The 24,066-nt window shown below is 40.0% G+C and overlaps 2 protein-coding genes across 3 annotated transcripts in view; one reads left to right on the top strand and one right to left on the bottom strand.

The window, feature by feature from the left end:
- CDK6 (cyclin dependent kinase 6) overlaps positions 1-9,080 on the bottom strand; it is a 141,525-nt gene extending 132,445 nt beyond the window's left edge. Inside the window, exons 1-3 of one of the 2 annotated variants that reach the window (XM_061996289.1) lie at positions 8,775-9,080; positions 8,311-8,537; positions 5,186-5,687 (exon numbers count right to left, since the gene is read on the bottom strand). In XM_061996289.1, the coding sequence (XP_061852273.1) occupies positions 5,186-5,418 (233 nt within the window). In that variant the 5' untranslated portion in view covers positions 5,419-5,687; positions 8,311-8,537; positions 8,775-9,080. Of the gene's footprint in view, positions 1-5,185; positions 5,688-8,310; positions 8,672-8,774 lie in introns of those variants that run through there. The other variant, XM_061996290.1, reaches the window with a different exon arrangement.
- ANKIB1 (ankyrin repeat and IBR domain containing 1) overlaps positions 1-24,066 on the top strand; it is a 410,605-nt gene that overhangs the window by 310,301 nt on the left and 76,238 nt on the right. The gene's annotated exons all lie outside the window — the stretch shown is intronic.

Raw genomic sequence — 24,066 nt, 5'->3', positions numbered from 1 at the left:
TGCACCACAGAGTGCAGCTTATAGTGTCATTTATATTTCAAAGGATATAAAACCTTGACTATGACACAATTGTGCAATACTCAGCAATACAGGGTTTCCCCACACACTGATCCATATACCAAAAACACTGAGGAACAAATCCACTTCTGGCCAGGTAGATCATTCTATGGAACCTAAGCCAATTAGTTGGGACACCTCCTTTGCAAGTTAGCAGGAAAGAGAGAACTAAGACTTTTAATTCCTTATTCTATGGGAACAATGACCTTGAATGGAAGGATTTCTGACACCTTTGAAAAAATAACCCAGATTTGATTACATAGATTATATTCAATATAATTTTAGTTATTTTAAAATAGAAAATACTAAAAATGTTGTGTTTATCAAACAACTATGAGCCAGGAAACAAAAATACACAGCTCTTCAGGTTTGCTCTATTTGCTTATTAAAACTGTTAAATTCATACATATTAGAAAATGAGCATGGCAGGAATTACAGTATTCTCTCTCATATATCACCTTCCCAGAGAGAAAATTCACAATTTGAAGGATCATTAACATTAGGGAAAAATTATTCATCTGATTACCAGCAGGAGAGAGATAAAATGAACACAATATACTGCTGAATTTAGCATTATAATCACAAGAAGAGTTTTTACAGATATATTGCAGCAAGGAATACTCCTAATTTCACCCACAGGTATTTCCTGATTCTAATATGTCATTTACTCTTAGCAAAGTCTGTCCTTTGCCTACATATATTTAATTTTTCCAAAACAGAACAGTACTAAGATACATAAGTGCTGGACCAAATTTTGCCAGATTTAACTACTGCATATAGCAAAGTAAAACATTACATCTTATTTCCTGAAAGATTAGCTAGAGGAGTACTTTAATAATCCTACTAGTTACAAAGGACATTTCAAAGCCCACAACTATCTCATTTTAGAGCAATTCACAGTAAGATTTACTCTCGAAGATTCTATTTTTTACATTGTTTTGTGACGATAAATAGAATAGAGTAAGGTACCCTGATGGACAGGATCTCTACACAAGGGCAAATGTGAACAGGACTGGATTTTAAGCACAGAGCAATCACCTTTTTTAACTGTATTTTCCCCATTCCTTTCTGTATCCTATTTCTGACAGTCCTCCTCCTACAAAATTTTAGATTAGTCCTCCAGGCCTTATTTCTATTAGAATCAATAATCCAGAGACTTCCACTGCCATTACTTTTCCAATGAAGATTAGACTTCCTTTTATTTCTTATCCTGCACCTTGTTTTGCTTTACTCTGCAGCAAAGTCTTATCTAACTTCATTACTTATCATTGTAAAAGCAACTGTGCTGTGAAAAAATTAATTTCTTCATTTCACAAATGTGGAAATTATAGAGAGAAGGAACACAAAACAAGGATCTCATAATTAGAGAGCAGTAGCATGGAAAAATATGATAGATACTTTGTTTAAGATCATTGTATGCTATTTGGACATTTCTACTTTATGGAGAAAATTCTCTTCCATCCCCAAGGCCAAATACTGAAAATCAGTTTTCGTCCTAAGTGTTTCTCAGGATTTTGGAGGAAGGGAACCTACAACCACTATGAAAAACCTGGGTTGCAGGAGCAATGATGGTCCTGCATCCTGGCTCTGTGGCCAACAAAGCCATGGAACTCTACTTCTGCCTAGCAAGTTCTGGGTCTTTTCCTTACCAGACTGTTCTTCATATTTCTCTCCACTTCATGGACACAGAGAATCCCTGGACTGTTATGCTCCTTACTGGAGCTCCTCTCTGGAGATGTCCAGACCTACCACTTGAGTTCAGCATGACATCTGATACCAGTTCCTGTGGCCTGTGATTTCTGCTGTTGCCATGAGCTGATGCCAGAGTAACACAGCTGAGGATAGGGTGTCTGCGGCTCATCTGTTTGAAGTATGTCTAAATTTTGACTCACAGGATGACTGTCAGTTTGCATTGAGCGACTCATGGATCACATGTTTTGTTACTCAGAGGTAACAGATTTAATATAGCGTTTTCAGTTCTCAGTTATTTCTCTCAGGCTAGTTGCCTGCAATATTCAGAAAAAATGTCAGATCTCTCCTCGAACTAAAAAAACACAATTTGATTTCAAATATTTGTGTTGTTATCCCAGAGCTCTGAAAATAATGTATTTTAATCCAGCATGTAGACAGTGCATTTGACATTATTTTTATTTAGTAGCCTGGCCATGAGACCAGTTTCCAGAATGCAAGCCAAAACACTGAACATTTTTGTAAGCATAATATGTTCAATAATTAAGTACAGCTAGGTCAGCTGCTTAAAATTTTAGATTTTCTTTTACAGTATTTATTTTTCTGAGTATATTTACATAATACAAAAATAGATCTTTAATTTCAATAAATTACAAACTCTTCTACAATATTTTGTAATGGAATTGGGGTATATAAATATTTTCAAATGACCTTTCATTATAAGGATATTTCAGTCACTCCAAAGTGTTACTTGTACCTTCAACTGCTCTACAAAAGAGCTAAAGTTTGACATTTTTTCTTATATTCTCCTTCCTAGGGGAAGCTGAGGCCCCAGACATCCTGATACACCACAGACCAATCCCTTGTGTCTGAAATGCAAAAGCTATAGGCTTCACAACAGCACCATGAGGACCAGGAAGAGGCTTTCAGAGATTTTTACATTGAAACAACATTCCCATATTGCTGCTTGAAATGCTTACCACTTAGAGAATGAATTTTCATTCAAACTTGTAAAAATATTTTAAGCTTCAATGTATTTATGCAAAATTATGTTGAGATTGTACTGCACTTAAAACCCAAACAAAACAAGTCTGCAGCTGCCCAGTCAGTTCATCAAATGGTTCTTTGAAAAACAAGAATCTTATTTTCATGATTTTGATGAATTCAGGATTAGAAAGTTCTATTTTATATTAAAAAAACCCACTTTTACCTCATGTGGAAAGATTTCAAAGGCAGAAAATTTCATAAGTATTGTTATGTTTAATTGTCCCCAAACAAGGTTTAAAATTTTCAAATATGTAACTATCTAAACCTGGACAACTAAGTCCTCATTTACTCTAATAAATTATTGGGCTGGATTTCAAACATATCAAGAACCCTTAATTATCTCTCTACTGCTAAGGAATACATTTTCATGCATTTGCCTGTAAACCAAGCCACTTACTTCAGTGATGTTGCCCACAGAAAGATGCTCCCACTTTTGAAATATATTGACTAGGCCTTCAGCATTACTAGGTACCAGTTAAAATAGTGGTTATTAATCAAATTGTGGTTTTGCTTGATTAGCAATGGAAAAGTGTGAGTTGTAGTCTGTATCCCATTGCTCATTGCATTGAAATTGACCATGTGCATTCCACTATCAGTATTTCAGGATACTTCAGGTTTTGCTTATTCAGTTTAGGCAGAAATGAGACTGTTATATAACACTGCCTTGAGATGAACAAAAATTAATTTCTTCCTAGCCATTCACTTTTGCATTTCAAATATTATTCCTTGTCTCACCTTTTGTCTTGCACTTATTATAAACTCCTTCAGCTCAGACCCTAAAACAGGAAGACCACAGCTAAAAGCCATTTTGAAGGTTACCTCTAACTTCAGAGTATCTCTTTCTCTAGGAAATAATATCTTTTGCTATGCAATCATAGAATCATAGAATGGTAGAGGTTGGAAAGGACCTTTAGAGTTCATCTAGTCTAACCCCCCTGCAGAAGCAGGTCCACCTAGATCAGGTCACATAAGAAGATGTCCAGGTAGGTCCTGAAGACCTCCAAGGAAGGAGACTCCACAACCCCTCTGGGCAGCCTGTTCCTCTGCTCCCTCGCCTGAACAGTAAAATAGTTTTTTCCTATATTTAAATGGAACTTTTTCTGTTCCAGCTTCGTCCCATTACCCCTTGTTCTGTTGCTAGATACAACAGAAAAAAGGGATGCCTCAACCTCCTCATTAATATTTGTAAATGTTAATAAGATTCCCACTCAGTCTTCTCTTCTCTAGACTAAACAGCCCCAGTTCCCACAGCCTTTCCTCATATGAAAGACATTCCAGTCCCCTGACCATCTTGGTGGCCCTGCATTGGACTCTCTCCAGAAGTTCTCTGGCCTTTTTGAGCTGGGAAGCCCAGAACTGGACACAGGACTCCAGACGGGACCTCACCAGGGCAGAGTGGAGGGGGAGGAGAACCTCCCTTGACCTGCTGGCCACACTCTTCTTGATGCATCCCAGGGTGCCATTGGCTTTAATCATGCAAATAACAGGAAATATACTTGTTCATACAGCATCATGAGCGAGATGCAGACCAGTTTCAAATCATCATGCACCTAGGTATCTGAAAAGTGAAGCTTACTTCTTAAAGTTCATCATATTATTAAATGCTGTGCTCAGGAGGTTTCCAGCTACAGAAAAATGTAGAAGCTTACAGTAGGAGCAGCCTTACCTTTGTGAGGATTTGTTCAAGAATGTGTGTTATTTATCCAGGGTTTATGCTACTGACATGACAGAAAGGACATCCTGCTGCCATTGCCAGCATTTTGCAAGCAAGGTCTAATGTTTGTACTTTTGTACTCTTGGTAGCACAATCACCTAGTACTAGCCAAACAGTATTTAACTATAAGGCCATCTTACAGTTAGAGACAAAGCTTGAATTCCTAAGCCGTTACTTCTTGTTAACACAATAATTTATGACTTTCTATAGGAGCATCTAAAATGGTGGAATGCACATTCTGGTACCACACTCAGAATCTTTCTTGTTTCAATAATGAATAGAGATGCTAATGATCAGAAAAATTGATATTGGCAGAACCAATACTTGAGACAAAATCAAGGAGATGTTGGGTTTTTTTTCATTTTCTCTTATGCCTGAGGAAATAGCGTATAAATGGCTCCTTGCCCATCCACTCAAACACTTAAGTCACGCATCTATGCCTCTGGAGATGAGTGTTTGTGTCTGTGGGAGGCAATGGACAGGGATAAGGTGAGGTCTGGCAGGCAGCATCAGGGCCTGCTGAAACCTCAAACCACACTTCATGTACAGTTTAGTGCTCATTTCATCCACAAACCTGAACTAGTGTCCAGTTCATCTATGTACCCAAACATTTGCTTGCCCAATTCATGTACTAAAACCAGGACCCTGCTAATTGGGATGCCTGTCCCACTTCCTCACCTGACCACATTGGGGTGCTCGAATGTCTCCAGGTGCCTCAAAACTGCTACCTCTCGGATGGTGGACAGTGGCATCCCCTCCTCGCTGGTCTGCACCCGCACCCGCTTCAGTGCAACAAAGCGACCTCCGTTCTTCAAGTCTCGGGCTTTGAACACCTTCCCGTAGGCTCCTTCCCCAATCTCAGCCACACATTCATACTGCTGGTCAGCCAGGTTTGTGCTATCCTTATCCATGCTGGCGCTGTTCCTCTTCCGCCTGTGCTCCTAGTGTGCTTTGAGGTGGCTCTCGGTCTCACTTGCTTTCTGAAAACTAGTATTTTATTTGTGTTGCAGATAGGCCAGGCACTTGGTATTTCTGCCAGGGGGGCAGTAAGAAGCTCTTGCCCTCCTGTCCCTCCTGTTCTCGTTCCTCTTCTGAATGGACACCAATGTGCCTTGTCTTTAGGCCACCAGGAATTATCATACAGTCTTTGGGAGCATTGTCTGTGTAAAGTCAACTATATCTGGAAGACAAACCAAGCAAAAAAAAGTGAGTTTAGTTTACTTTGTTATTTTGCATTGTTCAAAAATGCAAGAAAATTAAGCTAATATAGTAGATAGCTACATACAAAGGAAAAATAGAATCATAGAATCATAGAATCATAGAATGTTAGGGGTTGGAAGTGACCTCTAGAGACCATCTAGTCCAACCCCCCCCTGCAGAAGCAGGTCCACCTAGATCAGGTTGCATAGGAACATGTCCAGGCGGGTCTTGAAGATCTCCAAGGAAGGAGACTCCACAACCCCTCTGGGCAGCCTGTGCCAGCGCTCCATCACCTGAACAATGGAATAGTTTTTTCTTATATTTAAATGGAATTTCTTGTGTTCCAGCTTCATCCCATTACCCCTTGTTCTGTTGCTAGCTACTATAGAAAAAAAAGATGCCCCAACCTGCTGACACCCACCAATTAGATATTTGTAAATGTTAGTAAGATCTCCCCTCAATCTCCTCTTTTCTAGACTAAACAGCCCCAGTTTCCACAGCCTTTCCTCATATGAAAGATGTGCCATTCCCCTGATAATTTCGTTGGCCCTGCACTGAACTCTCTCCAGAAGTTCTCTGTCCCTCTTGAGCTGAGGAGCCCAGAACTGGACACAGAACTCCAGATGAGGCCTCACCAGGGCAGAGTGGAGGGGGAGGAGAATCTCCCTTGATCTGCTGGCCACACTCTTCTTGATGCATCCCAGGAAGCCATTGGCCTTCTTGGCCACGAGGGCACATTGCTGGCTCATGTTAAGTTTATTATCAATCAGATTAATTAAAAAAAAAAAAAATGCGGTGCAGAGGAAGACATGAACCACAGGGCTGGCCCATATATATGTTACAACACTACAAAGTTATCATGGTCTTCACAGAAGCCTACAATACACAGCTACAGAGCAGCTTTGTGCTGTGGGATTTTACTAAGCACTCGGCTGAATATGATGGCTCTAGGAGACCTGGGTGATGGGGAGGGAAGACCTAGCTATGCATAGGTGAGAGGCAGTTATGTCCAGGAGTGCAGGACTCATGCACATGGTGGAATCTTGGAAATACGTCCCATAATTAATTACTGTTACTTATTTGTAAATAGCATTTGGAGGTTTCAGCCTTGATCTGCTCTCCCCTGTGCTAAGCCTTGCAGGAAAAAATCACAAGAGACAAGTTCCTGCTTTAAAGTGCCTCTGGGTAGGCAGAATATGTACATATTTAAACCATGTTAATAACACGTTACCAAGCATTGTGTGCTGAAGTAGATTCAGAAATGTAAACTTTAGCAAACTTATTAATATGCAAAAATTTGGGCTGTGGATATTGCTACCGCTGGATGTGTGATTGGCAGTTCCTTGCAGAGCAGCATGCGGAAAGACCGTCTTCAGAACAGCACGCTCTGCCATGCAGTGCGTAAGACTGGAGAGGAGAAGCCTCTGCTGAATCCATTACCATCCACACTTTCTGCAGGACTGTGACCAAATCCTCTCCCCTCACAAAGCTCCACATCAATTCCCTCCCTTCCCTCTCACCTTTTTTTAATGTAAAGACATTGTGACTTCCAGGGCTGTAATCACCTCCTACACTGTATTTTTACCGTGCTAGGATTAAAGAACCTCAGATAGCTCACTCGGAGATCCCCTAACTTGAACCCACGCATAAAGCCAGAGATATTTTGCACATTCATGAAGATTTTACATCTCACTTCAGCTGAAGAGCAATCTGAAGGAAACCTGTCCCTCACTATTACTCTCTGACTGCAAGCTGAGGCACCACCCTGACCCATTGACTGCCAGAGCTACCACCGCACCGCCTTGTACCGCGGGGCGCCTCGCGGGGGGGCGCACCTGCCCCTCTGCTCCTCGGCCGCGACCGCCGGTGCCGCTCATGTAGCGTCCCTCACCGCGCCCGTGGCGCTGCGGAGGGCGCCCCCGGGCGGCGGGCAGCGGCGGCGCGCGTGTGCGTGGCCGCGGGGGCGGCGGGCCTGCCTCGACGCGGCCGCTGCGCCCCGTGGAAAGTTACCGCTCGCCCTCCCCGGGCACGGCGGGATACCGGAGGTACCCCCTGGCCCTCCTGCTTCCCTCCCCACCCCACCTCCCATCCCATCTGCCCTCTGCGGGCGCCCCACACGCGGCAGCTGGTGGCGGGGACATGTGGGGAAGCGCGTGTCCTCGCTTCCTCTCAGGGGACGGAGGCGAGGAGAGACGTCCAGACTCGGCTGCCCGGCAGGACGATGAGAACCTCCCCCCCCCCCCCCCGCCCCGGCGTCTCTCCGAGTGGGCAGCCCCCTCCCCCGCGGCCCCCGACGCGGGGGTCGCCCCCACATCGACCCCGAGGGGAGTGCGGCGGCACCGCGGGGCGAGCTGCCCCCTGCCTTGGCTGCCGAAAGGACGCGTCCGCGGCGGGGTGCCCGGCGTGGGCTCCCCGGGCCGGGCGAGGGGCGGCGTGTGGGCCACGCCGTTGGGCCGGTGCGCGGAGCACATGGGCGCCCCGCGTTACCTGGTGTGCGCAGCGCCCGCCTCCACCGCCACCAGATCCCCAAATAATCCACAGCCCCGGGGGTGGGGGGTTGGGGGGGCTGGAGAGGGAGGGGGTGAGTCCTCCCTAAAACAAACCTCCCATTGAGCGAGGCGGGGTGGAGAGCCGGCCCGGGGTCTGCCCCTTCACATGGCGATGTCTCCGGCAGGTCCCGGCAGCGGCCATCCGGGCCACACAGGTAGCTGCTCCGCGACTCTGCCGCCCTTGGCTCGCATCCTGCTGCTGCCGCCGCCGCCGCCGGGCTGCACCTTGGCGAAGAAGGCAGCTCGCACTCGTCCCCCAGCCCGCTCCTCCCGCCTTCACCCTGCCCAGGAAAAATGAATACACGAAATTAAATTGCAACCGGCGGCCCCCAGGGAGCTGCGGCGCCGCAGCCACAGCCCCGCCGGCAGCAGCCCGCCGGTGCGGGGCTCGGGCACCGGCCCTCGGCGCCGCCGCTGCTGCACCGCGCTGCCGCTCCTCGCTCGCTCCCTCGGCCTCTGTTCAGCCTGGGAGCAGCAGCAGCTTGCTGCCTTTTTTTTTTTTTTCCCCTCTACTCAACTTTTTTTTTCCCCTTGCTTTCCCACGCTGGCTGAATGTGACTTGACCCCGTTTCAAAAAAGTTTGACATAAAGCTTCAACATTTCCGCATTCCTCCGCGACTACAAAGGCTGCAGCCGCCTCCTTCTGCTTTCTGTCTCTGCTCTCTGTCTTCACACTCAATGAAATCCTTCATGTGCCTCTGCCAAAGGCAGCCGCATACCGCAAGGGTCTCCACGAGCGCAGAGGCCAGGCACAGTCCGGGGCGAGGCGCCCCGGGAGGTCCCGGTAGGGCCCGGCCCGGCCCCGGCCCCGGCCCCGCCACCGTGCTCGGCGCTGCGCGGACGGGGGCTCAGCCGGCTGCGGCAGCACTGAGAAGTCTGACTCATTCCTAGGGCTCAGTGTGTGAGGCGCTGGGAAATAACCCTTTGGGGGTTTTGGGGTTGGTTGGAGGATTTTTTTGCCCTTCCTGGGAAATAACCTCTTTAAAAAAAAAAAAAACCCACAAAACGCGGATTCTTCTCTCGTTTCTTTTTTTCTTTTTTTTTCTTTTTTTTTTTGTGCTACTTTCCATCATTCACAGAGAGCGAATAGCTCCGGCAGGAAGTAAGCGCCCATGAATGCTTTCGGGAAGCATCAAGAAATTTCGTTTCTCAAGAACCACTCCTCTGTCCTCAGCGAAGTCTATGCCCCGCCAGGATGGCAGCAGGAGCTGCCCAGGGCATGGGGCATGAGCACAGGGCCTGTGGAGGAGCGGGGCACGTAGGCAGCTTGTGGGAGAACACTTTGTATGGAGCCGATTCCTACAAACACTGAAATTCACTGCAGAAAAAAAGAAAAAAAAATTCACAAAATTCACTGATCTACTCAATCATCGTGGGGTAAAACATACATTGTGCCTAATTCCCAGTTCTTCCAGCTGGCACCCTCCAGTCCATGCTTTTCTGGACCTCAAGGATGATTATGGACCAGCCCAGAGAAACATTTTATGGTGGTTTAGCTAGGAAGGAGCGGACCCAAATCCCCTCTTGCAATACAGGAAGCATAATTTGACTAAGTGAGTTTATAACTCAAAGTGTGTGTAAAGGTCTTAACTTCATACACTGATCTAGAATTACTAAGAAAAAAAAATACTGTACAAGCTACAATGATTCATATCAAAGGGAAGCATATAATATATTTGCTCTATCTGGACTCACAATGCTACCAAGCATATATCAAATCCTGTAGCTTAAAGAAAATTTGTTTTCCTTATTTGAAAACTGATCCCAGTGATTCCACATGCCTTTCCTATTTCTGAAAGGTTCAGAAACAACACTTGGGGGGGCTGGTGAGGGGAACCGGGCTGAGATTTCCCTCCAATTTCCCCTGGAGAAAAGAGGGAGTTGTTACCACTCACACCTTCAAGAAAAAGGCTAGTGACATGTGAGTGTTTACAAGAGATGTATACTTTGCAGGAACTTGCTCGTATTTTAGTTTAAATTGCAGAAATTCCTCAACAACTTCTGAAGTTCCATTATTTATCAGAAAAAAGTGCATTTTGCCAAAGTGAATGACAGACCCCATATCTAAATGTCAAAGTGTTAAAGATTCAAAAGTTAAAACAAAACCCCCAAAACATGAAAAATCACATCACATTACAAGGTTCATAAGTACATACACTACCACACATTTATCTTTTTTGTATTAAGTATGGGTTTTTAAAATTTCTTTCTTTCTTTCTTTCTTTCTTTCTTTCTTTCTTTCTTTCTTTCTTTCTTTCTTTCTTTCTTTCTTTCTTTCTTTCTTTCTTTCTCTCCCCCTCTCTCACCCTCCCTCTGCCCATCTCCCCTCTCCCCCTAATATTTAGGCAACTGTAACAAGTTTGTTACAGAAAACCCATCTCGGGGTCCAGGGGCATTAACTGTTACCCTTTACATGCAAAAGACTTCACTTTTGGAGGAGTGAAGTCTCGACTACTGACCCCGTCCTCCCCCCCGCCCCCCCCCTTCCCCCCCACCCCCGCGAAGAACCCTGTATCTCTAAACTCCAGTTAGTTAACTGCTCTGTTCCCAAGGAGGAATGGAGGGGTGCAGGGAGATTTCTGCAGTTCACTGACATTCACCTCACTGCTCCAAGGTTCTAATTTATCATTCTCCTGACAAACAAACAAACCCTTTAATCCAGTATTCCCCCAGTATTTTTTTTGGGGGGGGGGGGGGAGGGGAGGTTATATGTAATGTTCTGCCTTTTAGAAGTGTTTTTTCTGTCTTTCTGCATGGTGATGTCAGTAGAGATTGCCATCAAACTGAATGAATTTAAACGGTAAAAGTGCCCCACAGTTAACGTGGCTTTGTATGATCCTCAGATTTTTTTTTTTTTCAGGGACTTTACAAAAATTAATGATGTGACTATTTTTTTCTTTCTCTCCACCTGAAGGTCAGGTAGTCAAACTACTTTGTCTCCCAAAGTACAAAGTTCAAAGAAACTGTACGAATCTTTAAAATGACTTAAACTGATTTTGTCAATTTTTTTTATATAAAAGTTAAGTGATTACAGGAAGCAATTTCCAAACCTAATTAAATAGAAACATGATCTAAAATGGATGATACTACAAATAATTTGTTGTAGAGGCTGAAATTCCTTACCTGAATTGTCAGAATTCTTTGAAAATATAAATTCTGTTACATTTCTTTTAAAGTTCAAATCCAAGAAGTTTCAAATAATACACATTTTAGAATAGTTCAAAATTGCAAAAAAACACACTTAAAGTTCAGGGGTTTTTTTTATAATAACCTTTAAAACATTTCATCTTTTGTTTTCATGAAAGTAAAATTCTATTTTTAATATTTCTTATTTAGACTATGTAAGTAAACATGTTTTTTTAATCAACAATGGAGGTTTCACTCAGGAGAAATTATTAAATCCCTAATGTCATAACATTACTTTTTATAAATTTACAGCTATTGGTAGAAATTATAAGAAGCTTAGTAAATATTGTTATGAAGTTAATTATGAATACCTTTTGTCGCTAACTCTAAACTGACTTAATTCTTAAGTATTTTTGTTCTGGAAAAATAAAAATTCAGGAAATTCTGTTGAAAGGAGAGAAAATTTCTTCAACTTTTTCTTTCTGAAAAAAAAATTCAATATTTTTCAATTCCAGTATTTTTAATTCTAACATTTAAAAAAAAAAACACAGTGAAAAAAGAAACAAATTATACTGCAATGCATTTAAAAAGGAAAGTGATAATGCATTATTTGAATTGGAATTTAATTGCAATCAAACTCCATTAAAACAAAAAATAAATTATGTTAGATGCTATATATAAATAATTTTCATAAAATGAGGTCTGTAATTTTTGCTGGAAACAATGTATTAAGTCAGTTCTGTGGAAATGGATAACAAGCAATTACTAGAATGAGTATGATGTAGTTGATTAAAATAAGGTAATAGTGGTGGGCAATACCAAGAAGTGTAATGAATAGACTAAGACTTTCAGAAAGGTTGAGACACAGGTCATTGTTTTGCTCTGTGTGTTTTATATGTGTTTCAGGAATAGCTGAGGTTCTACTGGGAATTCACAGTTTGATCTTACAATAAATATTCTACAGAACAGCAAGAAAGTTCTTTTTCAAAGTACAGACTTTCATAAATCTTTTGCAAAATAGTTTGCTTTGATGATGATATTATCGGTGGGTTTTGTTTGTTAACTTGCATCTTCAGTCTCAGTTAATATGATTTTTAACCTTTTTTTTTTTTTTTTCTGGGGAATTATCTTCAGGAAAACACCTGAACTGATAAGAGATGAGCTATTGTTGTAATAGTGAGACGTGAGTCAAGTATTGTGAATATGAATATCTACAACTTGCAGTAGCCAGAATTTGTTTTGAAACAGTAACATAAATTAGGGCTTTTTAGAAGTTCTCTTTAGCAAGCCAAAAGAGGTCTTGTAAGTGAAGGAATTAACATTTGTACTGCACAGAAAATTATTCCTGAAAAGATATTTCAGACATTATGTCTCATACCGAACCTTGAAAATTATTCTTTTCACCTATCATTATGTGTGTGTTAAAATGGAATATAAAGACATACTACATATTTTGAAGCTACTTTTAATGAAACATAGACATAATGAGAAACATGATATAAGTGAAAATTGAGAATAAATTCCAATCTGAACTATTAAAGTACTTTCCATATGTTGAACAAAACCACAAAAATGTCCAAATCATATTTACAGAAAAATTATTAACATTAATATAGTGTTTTAACTAATTCAAGTGAGAGAAAACACTAATCCATGTAAAATGTATGCAGCCATAGCATAATTGGCAGTGATTGAGGTACTTAAGCCAATTATAGTATGTTTAGTTTATTTTTCTTTCAGTCATAGCCTTTGTTTATGGCAGAAAGTTTTATGTTCTACAAATTGTATCTTTCTGTTATTATGGTAATAAACTATACTGTGGGGCTATTGTTTGTAAGAGGAACCATAGCATACTTGTAAGTATACAAGTATGTTAAGCATACATATATTTCCCTATATTTGTTTATGTATGCTTTAGTAACTACCAGTCTCAGTGAGTGGCCAAGAAACATGCCATATGAAAAGCATGCCTGCAACTATTAGAAGCCTGTTGCTCCAATAATCTCGGAATATTACGAGGAATGCATCTGATTAAATCCACCAGCTATATTTTTGTATCCAGCTCTTAAGGCAAGAGCTAGAGAATCCCATTAGCTTTCCTCAGAAAGCTGACTTTTGGGGATTATTGTGCAATGGAAGATCCAGGTACACCTACCATCAAGAAAACAGCTATTTGTATTTGCATCTTTCACTCAAAACTTTAGCTAGGTACTGGGTCCCCTCTTGCATTCCATACTATGCAGCCTCGTACTGAAAGGCAGCCTGCACCAAATTGCTTGCAGTCTGAGCCAGGGAAATCCCAGGACAGAGAAGGGGAAATATCTGCTGAAAAGTCATGCTGCAGATCAGTAGGGAAAAAGCAGAGCAAGAAAATGGACATTTCTGGAGCTCTGATCATATAATCTATCACAGGGGTAGACAAACTGTGGCATGCACACTGCAAAAGGTGTTCAAGACAATGGGGGCTCAGAGGCACATTTTATGCCATGGGACTGGCAGCCAGGCAGTGCCACTGTGGAAGCTGCTAGGTAACCCAAATCACTAAAAGGAGTGAGAGCAGGGAAACAAGACAGCAGGCTCTGCTAAGTTGGGCACTGCCAGTTCATCCTGGGATCCTGCGGCATGCAGCACAAGGTTGGACTCCCAAAGAGGCAATACCATCTCCCATCTATGGTCTCTTGCTGACACTCATCCTTTCAGCTCAGAGTGCTGAGCCAAGGGTGTCTATCTTGACCTCAAGATTAATTTTTTTGTGAACGTGGCTCATAGAGGAAGAAATATCAGTCACTCTGACAGTTGAGTGGCACAGTAGGGAAGGGACCTGTGTTTTATTTTTGTCCAAGTGTTTTATCTAATTTGCAGTCATTGCTCATTGGCATTATGGTCTACACTTGTTTATATTAATATTTGGCATGCATAAAATTCTTACCTCTTCCTTTCCATTTTTTTGGCTTGTTTTAGTGTCTTTTACATCTACATCAGATGTATTTACAACTATGCATATATCTTCACAGAATCACAGAATCATTACGGTTGGAAAAGACCTTTAAGATCAAGTCCAACCACTGATCTAACACTGCCAGGCCCATCACTACTGAATATCTCTATGGTGACTTCACCTCCCTGGGCAGCCTGTTCTAATGCTTAACAACCTTCCTGGTGAAAAAGTTCTTCCCAGTGTCCAATCTAAACCTCCCCTGGCAACTTGAATCCATTTCCTCATGTCCTATCATGCATTTCTAGAGAGAAGAGATTGACCGCTATCTCACTAAAACTCTCCTTCAGGTAGTTGTAGAGAGTGATTATATCTCCTCCCAGCCTCCCTGAGTACATGGTAGAATCTTTTTATTGTCTTCATGCTTTTTGTAGAATTCTTAATCTCTGTTTTCCACTCAGTTTAGGAGGGAAGCAGAGACAGGTCTTTAGCTGTGAAAACTGATTTTGTCCATGGAAACTTCAAAGAAAACCCTGATTGATTTATGCACCATAATCCTCAAGTTTTTGTGTCATTCAAGTCTTAAAAAAGACTCACTGTATGACTTTCATAAATCTTTTGGAAAATAGTTTGCTTTGATGATGATATTATCGGTGGGTTTTTTTTGTTAACTTGCATCTTCAGTCTAAATTAATATGATTTTTAAATGATAAAAAATGATCCCCATTTTTTCTGGGGATTTATCTTCAGGAAAACACCTGAACTGATGAGAGATGACATTTCTGGAGCTCTGATCATATAATCTATCACAGTGGTAGACAAACTGTGGCTATGAGTGGAGCTATGATCAAGAAAATTGGCAACAGAAAATAAGACTGTACTCAGCTGATCTGGCCCCAAGTAAATATAGTCTTATCTGTTTGTAACAGTGACTAATACAAGATTTTATAAATTTTTCTTCTGTTAGCATTTCACAGAAAGGGAGCAGACTTTGAAAGTAGATAATGCATGGACCAAGTTCTTAAACATGTCTCAGTTGGCCATTTCCTTCTGTCATGCAGAAAGAACTTAGCTTATCCCAGAGCTCACACAACATTTATCTGGTGGGTGGCCAGTGAGCCTTTTTTTCAGCTGCACTTGGGAATTAAGCAAATTTGATCTGAAAATCACCCAGAACCCCAGTACGCCATCTGTATAGTTACTTTTTGGAGAGAAATGGCCTATTTGTTCCTGCTTAATGAAAAATGCAGTAACATTTGTCATAGTGTGCTAGAAAAGATGATGTATGAGATAGAAACATGCTTAAAGTATGATATCATTGTAAATTAATGAACATTTAGCCAATAAATCAAGCAGAAATAGGACCACATACAATCTCCGGTGTCAGTGAGTAAAAACACACTTAATGAAAATGAAGTTGAAATTATGTATCATTTGACTGTAGAAAAAATAAATTGTATAAAGCTGCTGGGAGCTGGGAAGAAACTGTTGCCCTAAAGCATCAAAGAACCCTAGTGTATCAGTCAGGTGATCCAGGGGATGAGAAATGTCTGCCATTCAGCAGCTGGAATAGGGAGCTGTGCTTTGTTATGTAGAAATAATTATGTTGTATCATTGAATGATTTATACAGTTCTATCAGAACTGTGCTGTTTACTGATCTGTATCAAGAAACAATTGGCTTAATTTATAGCACAGACCTAGGTTTGGCATTAAAAACCACTTTCTAAAGATAAGTATACAGTTAAGTAGAAGAATTCTAGCATAGGGTCAGGCAACCACAAGTGACAAACATCTTTGGGAATGATCTAATTCTGCTCCAGAGAAGTGGGATGGACTTGGTTGTTCTGAGATTATCTCCTGCCTAGCTCTATGCATTTCTGATTATGCACTGTTACTGGGTAAAAGACAGTAATAATATATGAGCACCAACAACAGCTGCCATGGAATGCGTAACATTTTGGATAAGAAAGCCATTTTTATATATTCTGGAAAAGCACTGGGAACATGGAAACCCTGTAGCTGCTTCCTGACATTTAGTAGCAAATATTTAATACCGATCATGCTGCCTGCAGTCTCACATCAGTGCACTCACTTTTGTTTCTTCTCAGTTAGCTGGTACATGCATAGCAATGATTTGGAAAGGGGAAAATTTGATCTGCCTTACACAATCAATTAGATTAGAAAGCTGAGATAAGAAGGCAAAATGTTAAAAGCGACAAAAATTAGTAGGAACAAAACCAAATTATGCCATCCAGTATAATTTACCTGTGTTTGGCATCCAGTGCCAAATGACAGCTGCTTATATGTGAACTGCCATAAATGACAAGCACAGTGCTGCAAATGTTGGTAAGTAATGTCAATATACTTCCGTATCACAACATCCATGTACTTTAAATTAGAAATGCTATAACATGAAAACATATATATATTTATATATATAAATATACATTTATACATTTAATACATACTACATTGACTGCAAAGCTAGATAAACTATTCGTATCTCTATGAAGTTATGTCTATGTAATGTTGAAGGAATAGTTGCCTTTTAAATTGCTATGGAGGCTGTTGTGGATTCCTCATCTCACCCTAGTGCCATAGAGTAGGGACTGATAGCTTCTGGTAAACAACTATTTAATGCTGCCCATGACATAGGCTTAGAGATATGGTGCTATTGAATCCAAATTGTCACTGTTACTGATGTATTACATTGCACATTTATGTAGACCCTACTATTTCTATAGCAGTCACAAAATGCAGTGTATGTTGAAGCCATGTAGATAGCAGTGGATATAAAATGTTGCTGTCCACTGTTTTAAAGGAAAATTAGACTTTGCAAATAGTAGGCAGGTGTGTTTTCAGGATAAAGATGTCTGCCAATATTCTGTAGAGAATAATGTGATCTCATTGCACATGGGTTTACATGCATAACTTCTATTAGAATCAATCAATGTTACTTGCATAAATGCCCTTGCTTGTCTACAGAAATAATGCATCTCTTAAGGCTGCAATACAGTTGAATCTGTTTAGTAACTGTAATGTAATACTACAGTATGAAAAATATTTGGGAAAACTAATGTTAAGCATGCACTAACTCATTTTAGAAACATTCTGGTTTCATAAATACATGAGCTATTTATTATCCACACATACCAGAAAGCTTCTATCAAATATAATTATACAGAAGATTATATACAATGGATGCCTGTCAATTTACCCTACTTGTATGATCGCTATTACAGGATGGTCAGTTCTGAGTATGCAGCCTGGTCTTCTTCAACAGAGTATGCAGCCTCTCCCTAAATTGTTTTAGAAACTCTTGATTTCTTGTTTTCATACCTAGTGCAAGAAATGTTCAGTAGTTATCAAAAGACAACATTGTTATCAGCGTGTCACATTTCTCATCCCTATACCAAGCAGAGGAGGTAAACATGGGATTTCAGGTACCATATAATGGCAAGAGTTAATTTAAAAACAAAACAAAACAAAATGAACTGCTACACTGGGTCAGAACAAAGATCTCTCTAATGCAGTCTCTGACAGCAGTTAATAATGTATGGCTAGGAGCAAAGTTTAAGCATAGTACTATTGCATCCCTGCTCTAGTATTATTTTTTCAAGATAAAAGAAATTGTGTGATGTCTAGAACTAGGAATTAAAATCCTGAAGTTCAAGTTCCTAGCCTTGCCTCTGCTATTAGTACATAAAGCTGAGCAAGCAAATAAGTGTGTGTACCAGCTCAGACATTACTAATGACTCCCTTATTCCTGTTTCACAGAGTGAAGAATTTGAAGGGTCATACACAAAGCAGCACTGTCATTATTTATGACAGTGAAGTAAAAACATTATTTATCTCTTCTCATCTAAGAATATCCCAAATTTTATTGGGAGATTGCACCACCTTTCAAGCGTGGGTGTACATAGACACACATGCATGTACACACACAGCTCAAATATTTTACTCTGAATAAGATATAACATTGCTGACAAAAACCTCACTAGGTATTAAAAAGAAATGACATTAAAAGACAAAACAATTACCTGAGGGTTAAACTGTATAATTGCATATTTTGTGATAATATAAAGATATTGAAATCAGATTTAAATAAATGACAAAGTTATGAATAACATTGCACCAAATTCTATGTCTTTTTCTAAGCTGTGAGACCTGGGAGTGCTGGAGTACTCCATGTCAGGGCAAGATCAGGGTGTGTACAACTTCTTTTTCCTCCTCCTTGCTATTATCTATGCCCCACTTTCTGTAGAATGTAAATCCAGATTTCTGGGCTGGGCAGGACCTGCAGCACTTTCCTGCCAGGACAGAGAGACAGAATCCAGTTCCTCACCAGATTGGTTTAGACATATTTCTGAGATTTCTAACATCCAAATAATAGAGCTTTTTCAATTTTTTTCCCTAAAAGCTTTACCATGTCAAAGGTTACTGCACATATTTGCTAGGTACTTACGGAGAAACCAAACCAGAAGCAAGAGTAGAAGCCAATAAAGGAGATAAGTATACACAGCCTGCTTTATCCAGCCTGTCCATTATTGGTGTGAGAGCAGCTCTTATTAAAATCTTTCTAAGTCTGTCTACTTCACTGACTAAACATCCCTGATCTGTTTTTATTTCACAACTGAAGCATCGACCAGATCTACCCTTTGGCACAGTTCTGAAGTCAACATCTCTGTACTGATTCTATGACTGAGTGTTTCAGTTTATTCTTATATATGGCTCAATTCCAGGAAAGACTAATGCATCAAAATGTAACTTGCAAGGAATTTTGATGTCCAAATGTACAATTACCAAATTCAGTAATTCAGGTTTCTGCACTTGGGGATACAGTAATTTCCAGAAATGTCCAACAGTGATATAGTACAAAAGCCATTGAACAGTAATTGTAAAAATATACAAAGAGGCTTCTCACAAGTCTATCTGAAGTCAGAAGCTAGACTGGTTTCTTTCCAAGCATACATTTACAGTTCTTGAAAGCTCTTAAAGGTTCAGAGTAACAGATTTGCTGTAGTACCTGCCATTCGGAGAAAACCAGATTGTTGCTGCTAAAAACGAAAGATATTCTTATATTTATTGTGTAGTTAGAGTACTTTCCCATACACAAATGACTATTTATCAGAGACTAATTATCCAAAGGATTTTATTGCGAGATAAGAATCTTATTGCAATTTTCACTTCTTTATTTCGTGAGCTTGTGGCAGCTAAAAAACAATGCACATTGCATAGGACTGCCTCTTCTCTGGAAAATGAGCTTAAACAAGAAAAAAAAGGTCACATGGCACCATGATAAGGAAATTTTGCTTCTCTCAAGGTTCCTTCTACCAGCTTCAGTCTTAGGAAAACCAGTGCAAGACACTGAAATCACATGACAAAAGTTTTTCTTACCATGCTTTGCATCACCAAAGAATGCAACCCTGACCTCTTCTCTCAGCCATACTTCTGTTGAGAAAGAAGTAGAAGATGAATGTTCCCCTTTAATGTTCTTAATTAAAAAAAAAAAAAAAAAAAAAAAAAGAGAGACAGACTGAAAACTATTAGGTTTGGTGATTTAGGTAGAGATGTAGTGAGTTTTGAGAGCCAGACAAAGATCATTCATACCTAGCCTCAATGTATTCTATATAGACAATGTGAACTGCAAAGCCAGTAAAGATACCACATTACATTTATGGATAGGAAAATGGAGGCAAAAAGCCTAATGCAAGGCAGAGACAATGGAAGAAAGACTGAATTTTGCCACCTTGATCTGTGTGCAGGCTCTTCCTGCCCCACGAAAGGGAGTGGCAGGGCTGAGGGATGAGCTAGGATAGGACAATGCAGAGCTGAGCTGGATCCAGTTGCCACCGCAGGAGGGAAGGGGAGGGAGAGACAGAGGCACTGGAGACTGTGTTGGAGCTCAGCTTGCCCAGCACTGCTACCAGCAGTGCCATTGCACCTCCTTCTTGCCAATAGTTTTCTCCATCTTCTGGCATAGGCAGAGCAGGCAGTGAGGTCACAGACATTTTGCTACCCCCTTCCTCTCCTCATCCCTCACCATTTTGACATTTTGCTGTATACTAGGCTTGTTGAATAAAAGTATTTATTGATATAGCCATGCCCTCCTCTGTTACTGTCTTTGTGATCTCTTGATGCTGTTTTAACAGTACTCTGGCACAGATTTATGCTTTCCAAGGCATGGAGTATGTTCTTATCCTCCAGACACAAAGTATCCCTAAGTATCAGAAAGCTGCTTTGAGTGATGGAGAGAAAATGAAAGGAGTACTTGTGTTGCCAAAGATTCACTTTATAAAGGTCCCACCAATGACAAACCAGAGTAAAAAGAATAATTCTTGAAGTGTTTGGGTTCAATCTGCCACAAAATTGTGTTCAGAGGAGTCTCAGACTGCAAGGAGGAACTGAACACCCATTCACTGGAGGTAAAGAAAGTGCAAGGCTCTTGGCCTACCAAAAGAGGTTCAGTACCATTTAAGATTGAATCAAAAGGTAATTAATAAGCTGTGTGCATTATTGTTATGATTTTTTTTTTTTTTTTAATATAAACCACCATAATAAGGGAAGAAGGAGCTGGCTGGGGATTCATCGAAAGTGGTAGCTTTTTTCTTATGGGATGGTCTCTCTAAAAACATACTTAAGGTTCGAGGGATAAAAACATGCAAGTGGGATGCCTGGTTTTCAAAATTCCATCCAGCAGCTTGCATGAGCTTGCAGGGAAGCTGCTAGGAACTCAGAGGCTCTCTAGAACTCTAAAGAAGTTAAAGAAACAGGTCTATTATTTAGATATTCAACTTGAGACTCCTGATTCCAAAGTCACGTTTTATATCTCCATAATGGGCCAAAAGAAAGAGATCTGAGGGTAAAGACTACGGATTAATTTCACTTATTATCCATCAATTATTTTTTCAATGCAAAAAATCCAAACAAATAAAAATGATGGAAATTTAAGAGTACTGCAACAGATTCACCGCTCAGTAATGTCGTATCAACTCTTAATGATTCAGCACAAAAAACCCCATAGGAATGAAACCAGTAACTGTGGTTATTGCTTATCAGCTACACAAGAAGAAATTTAACTCAGTAAAGTAAGCTTTCAGTGCTGCACACAATTGCATTTTGCTGCAGGACAATAACCAGTGTACAAACTTAAAAAAAACCTACAAAGTCATTATTCTGAATGTCCATCATGATATTAAAAGATCATAAAAAATATTTATATGAAATGCCTTTATCTTCCTGTGCACTGGACTTCGGATATTTGGAAACTGATTTTTATTTGGTTGCTGATTCCTTTAGTAGAATAGAAAATACATTTTCTTTTCTTGAAAAAGATGGAGCTTATGTGAGTTGTTGATAAGTTTACCCATTGTAACAAATCAGTAAAAATATAATTTTAAAGCTAATTAACAAGGCTACTGTGAATTTGGCATTTTACTTGGCAGCAAAAGAACCCCAAAAAAAGTCTTGCAGCATATCCATACCAGTTCAGGCATTTGGAATATAGAAGTTGATCAAAGTACTACCTGTCTTCCAGTTGGAACCAATACCACTGGAGATCTGCATCGTAGTATTTAAAAGCCTGTAACTGTGAAAACAGAATTCATGGGTAAACAGGCGAAAAAAGTGGATCTGAGTAGCCAAGCTCCCATGAGGTTGACAGATTTGTTGAAGTTGACTGAAGTCAAAGGACAGACCTTTCTCGTTGCCTCAGAAATATATGTCAATCCTAATTAATTGAAACAGACTTCGGGGGTGCATAATATAACTGAAATGGAGGGAAAATGTAAACTTTCTTAAAACTCAGTTTTCCCATCTGTGTTTTAAGGTCTTCAATTGAAAATGCAATAGTAAAAAAAATATTCAGAAATACATAAGCATTTTGACATGTGAAGGAGTAAGAATAGATCTCTAAAATGTATTCTATCCCAGTAATAAGGAGTTTGCCATGGTTCCACAAATGTGCCAGCTCCACGCACGAGTTGGTCATTCCTTGCCTCGCTAACAAAGATCATTTTCATTAGGCAGAAGTGCTTTCAAAAAATTATTGCCATAGTTGCAGATTATTGTCTGATAGGAATTGTACACTTATATAGCTGTTCTGAAAAACGTGCAACACTCAGATACTATGGAGATGTTAAACTTCCTGAATTGTAGCTATCTAAATTTTAGGCAGCTACTCTAAACAAACTATTTAGTTTCCTTCCTTTCCTTTAGTTACTAGAACAGGCACTTCCAGAGAATTATTCTTACTACAGCTCTTTACTATTTTAGGGCAAGATGACTCATGCTACCTACCTCTTTCTAAACTCAACACCTATGTTTTAGATCATCCAGTGTAGGCAAGATGAATATCCTCTTTGGTGTGGTGGAATATACCTTTCCTAAATGGAATTGCACCTAATAAAAAAATACCATGAATGCCCTCCAAATTGGGTCAGAGTTTGGTGAAAATGGAAAAGTCCATTTTTGGGGGGTAAGGTAAACTATAGGACTTAAAACAGGAAACCAGCCTGTGCAGTTTAGCTTTGAAGGATCAGCTTTGGATAAGGTTATCATCAGATGCTGGAAGCTAAACCCCTGGTACCTGAAATATCAATAATAAGACTGTGCTTAGGAACTTGAAGGGTAAGTTAGACCACTGGAAATATTCAAAGATCAAAAAATTAAGGAGATATTATCTCAATGCAAACAAAATGTTACTAGTTACTTCAGTCTGAAGATCTTTCAGAGCTGACAGTACAGGACTTGGAGAAAAAAAAGCATGATCGTAACTCTAAAAAACAAATAGTTTTTTTAGATGCCTAAAATGAGATTATTCAGTGTAGCCTCTGAGATCTCATATCCAAATCCTTCCATAGTGTTCTGTTCCCTTGCCCTTTCAGAGCTGTTTCTGATTTTAATTAAAGAGAAATAATGATACAAAGTATCTTCTTTCATGAACCCCAGAAGGGAGAAGAAGAATTATAAAAGTAAAGGAATACTTGAGACTCAAGGAAGTAGGGATTATGAATTACAGGAAATATACTATTATATTAAACATTCTTTTAAATCAGCATGGTTTGTTTCTTATCAAAGGCTTGCTTTTAGTTTTTAGCTCCCCTAAACTACCTTTTGAAATGGATGCCAGAACACTCCATTCGTTTTGAGTTTGTTTTATTCAGGGATGGGAGATTAATGTTAGAAACAGGAAAAAATATTTTTCCTCAAAGCAAGCCGAGAAAGGTAGATGGATACTAGAGCTCTATGGGCAAAAATCTGTACTAAGTACATTTTAGGCAGATCCATGGACTGCAGTAAGAGTTGGAACAAGTACAACTCAAAAGTTGGCTCCATTTCATATAAGAAGGAAATCTCCTTTGATTTATACCTATTTCCATTAAAAGTGTGAATTACAATAATCTGTGTCAATTAGATTTAACATCATTTGTTTTCTTGTAGATATTTTTGATTGAAACAGGCTTTATCTAACTGACTAGAGCATTTAAACAAGGCCCCACAGTTCAAGACTTTTGTCAGTGGTGTAGAAATCAGGCTTTCCTTCAATCAGGCTTTTTTCAGTTAAATTTACAGGGAAATGGTGATGAGAGAGAGTCTTGCAAGATTTGATGATATGCAAAGTATTGTTAGCAAATTAAAACAGACCTTGGGAAACAAAAAAAATTGTATTAAATCATGAGGTCAGTTTCTTTGAGCATCTGAATTACTATTGAAGTTGGTATCGTTCTGTGATCAGCTTGGGAAAGAA

Source organism: Colius striatus, chromosome 5, assembly GCF_028858725.1.
Source record: "Colius striatus isolate bColStr4 chromosome 5, bColStr4.1.hap1, whole genome shotgun sequence".
NCBI lineage: Eukaryota > Metazoa > Chordata > Aves > Coliiformes > Coliidae > Colius > Colius striatus.
Note: the sequence above shows the minus strand (reverse complement) of the source record. Positions and strands in the feature narration are given on the sequence as shown.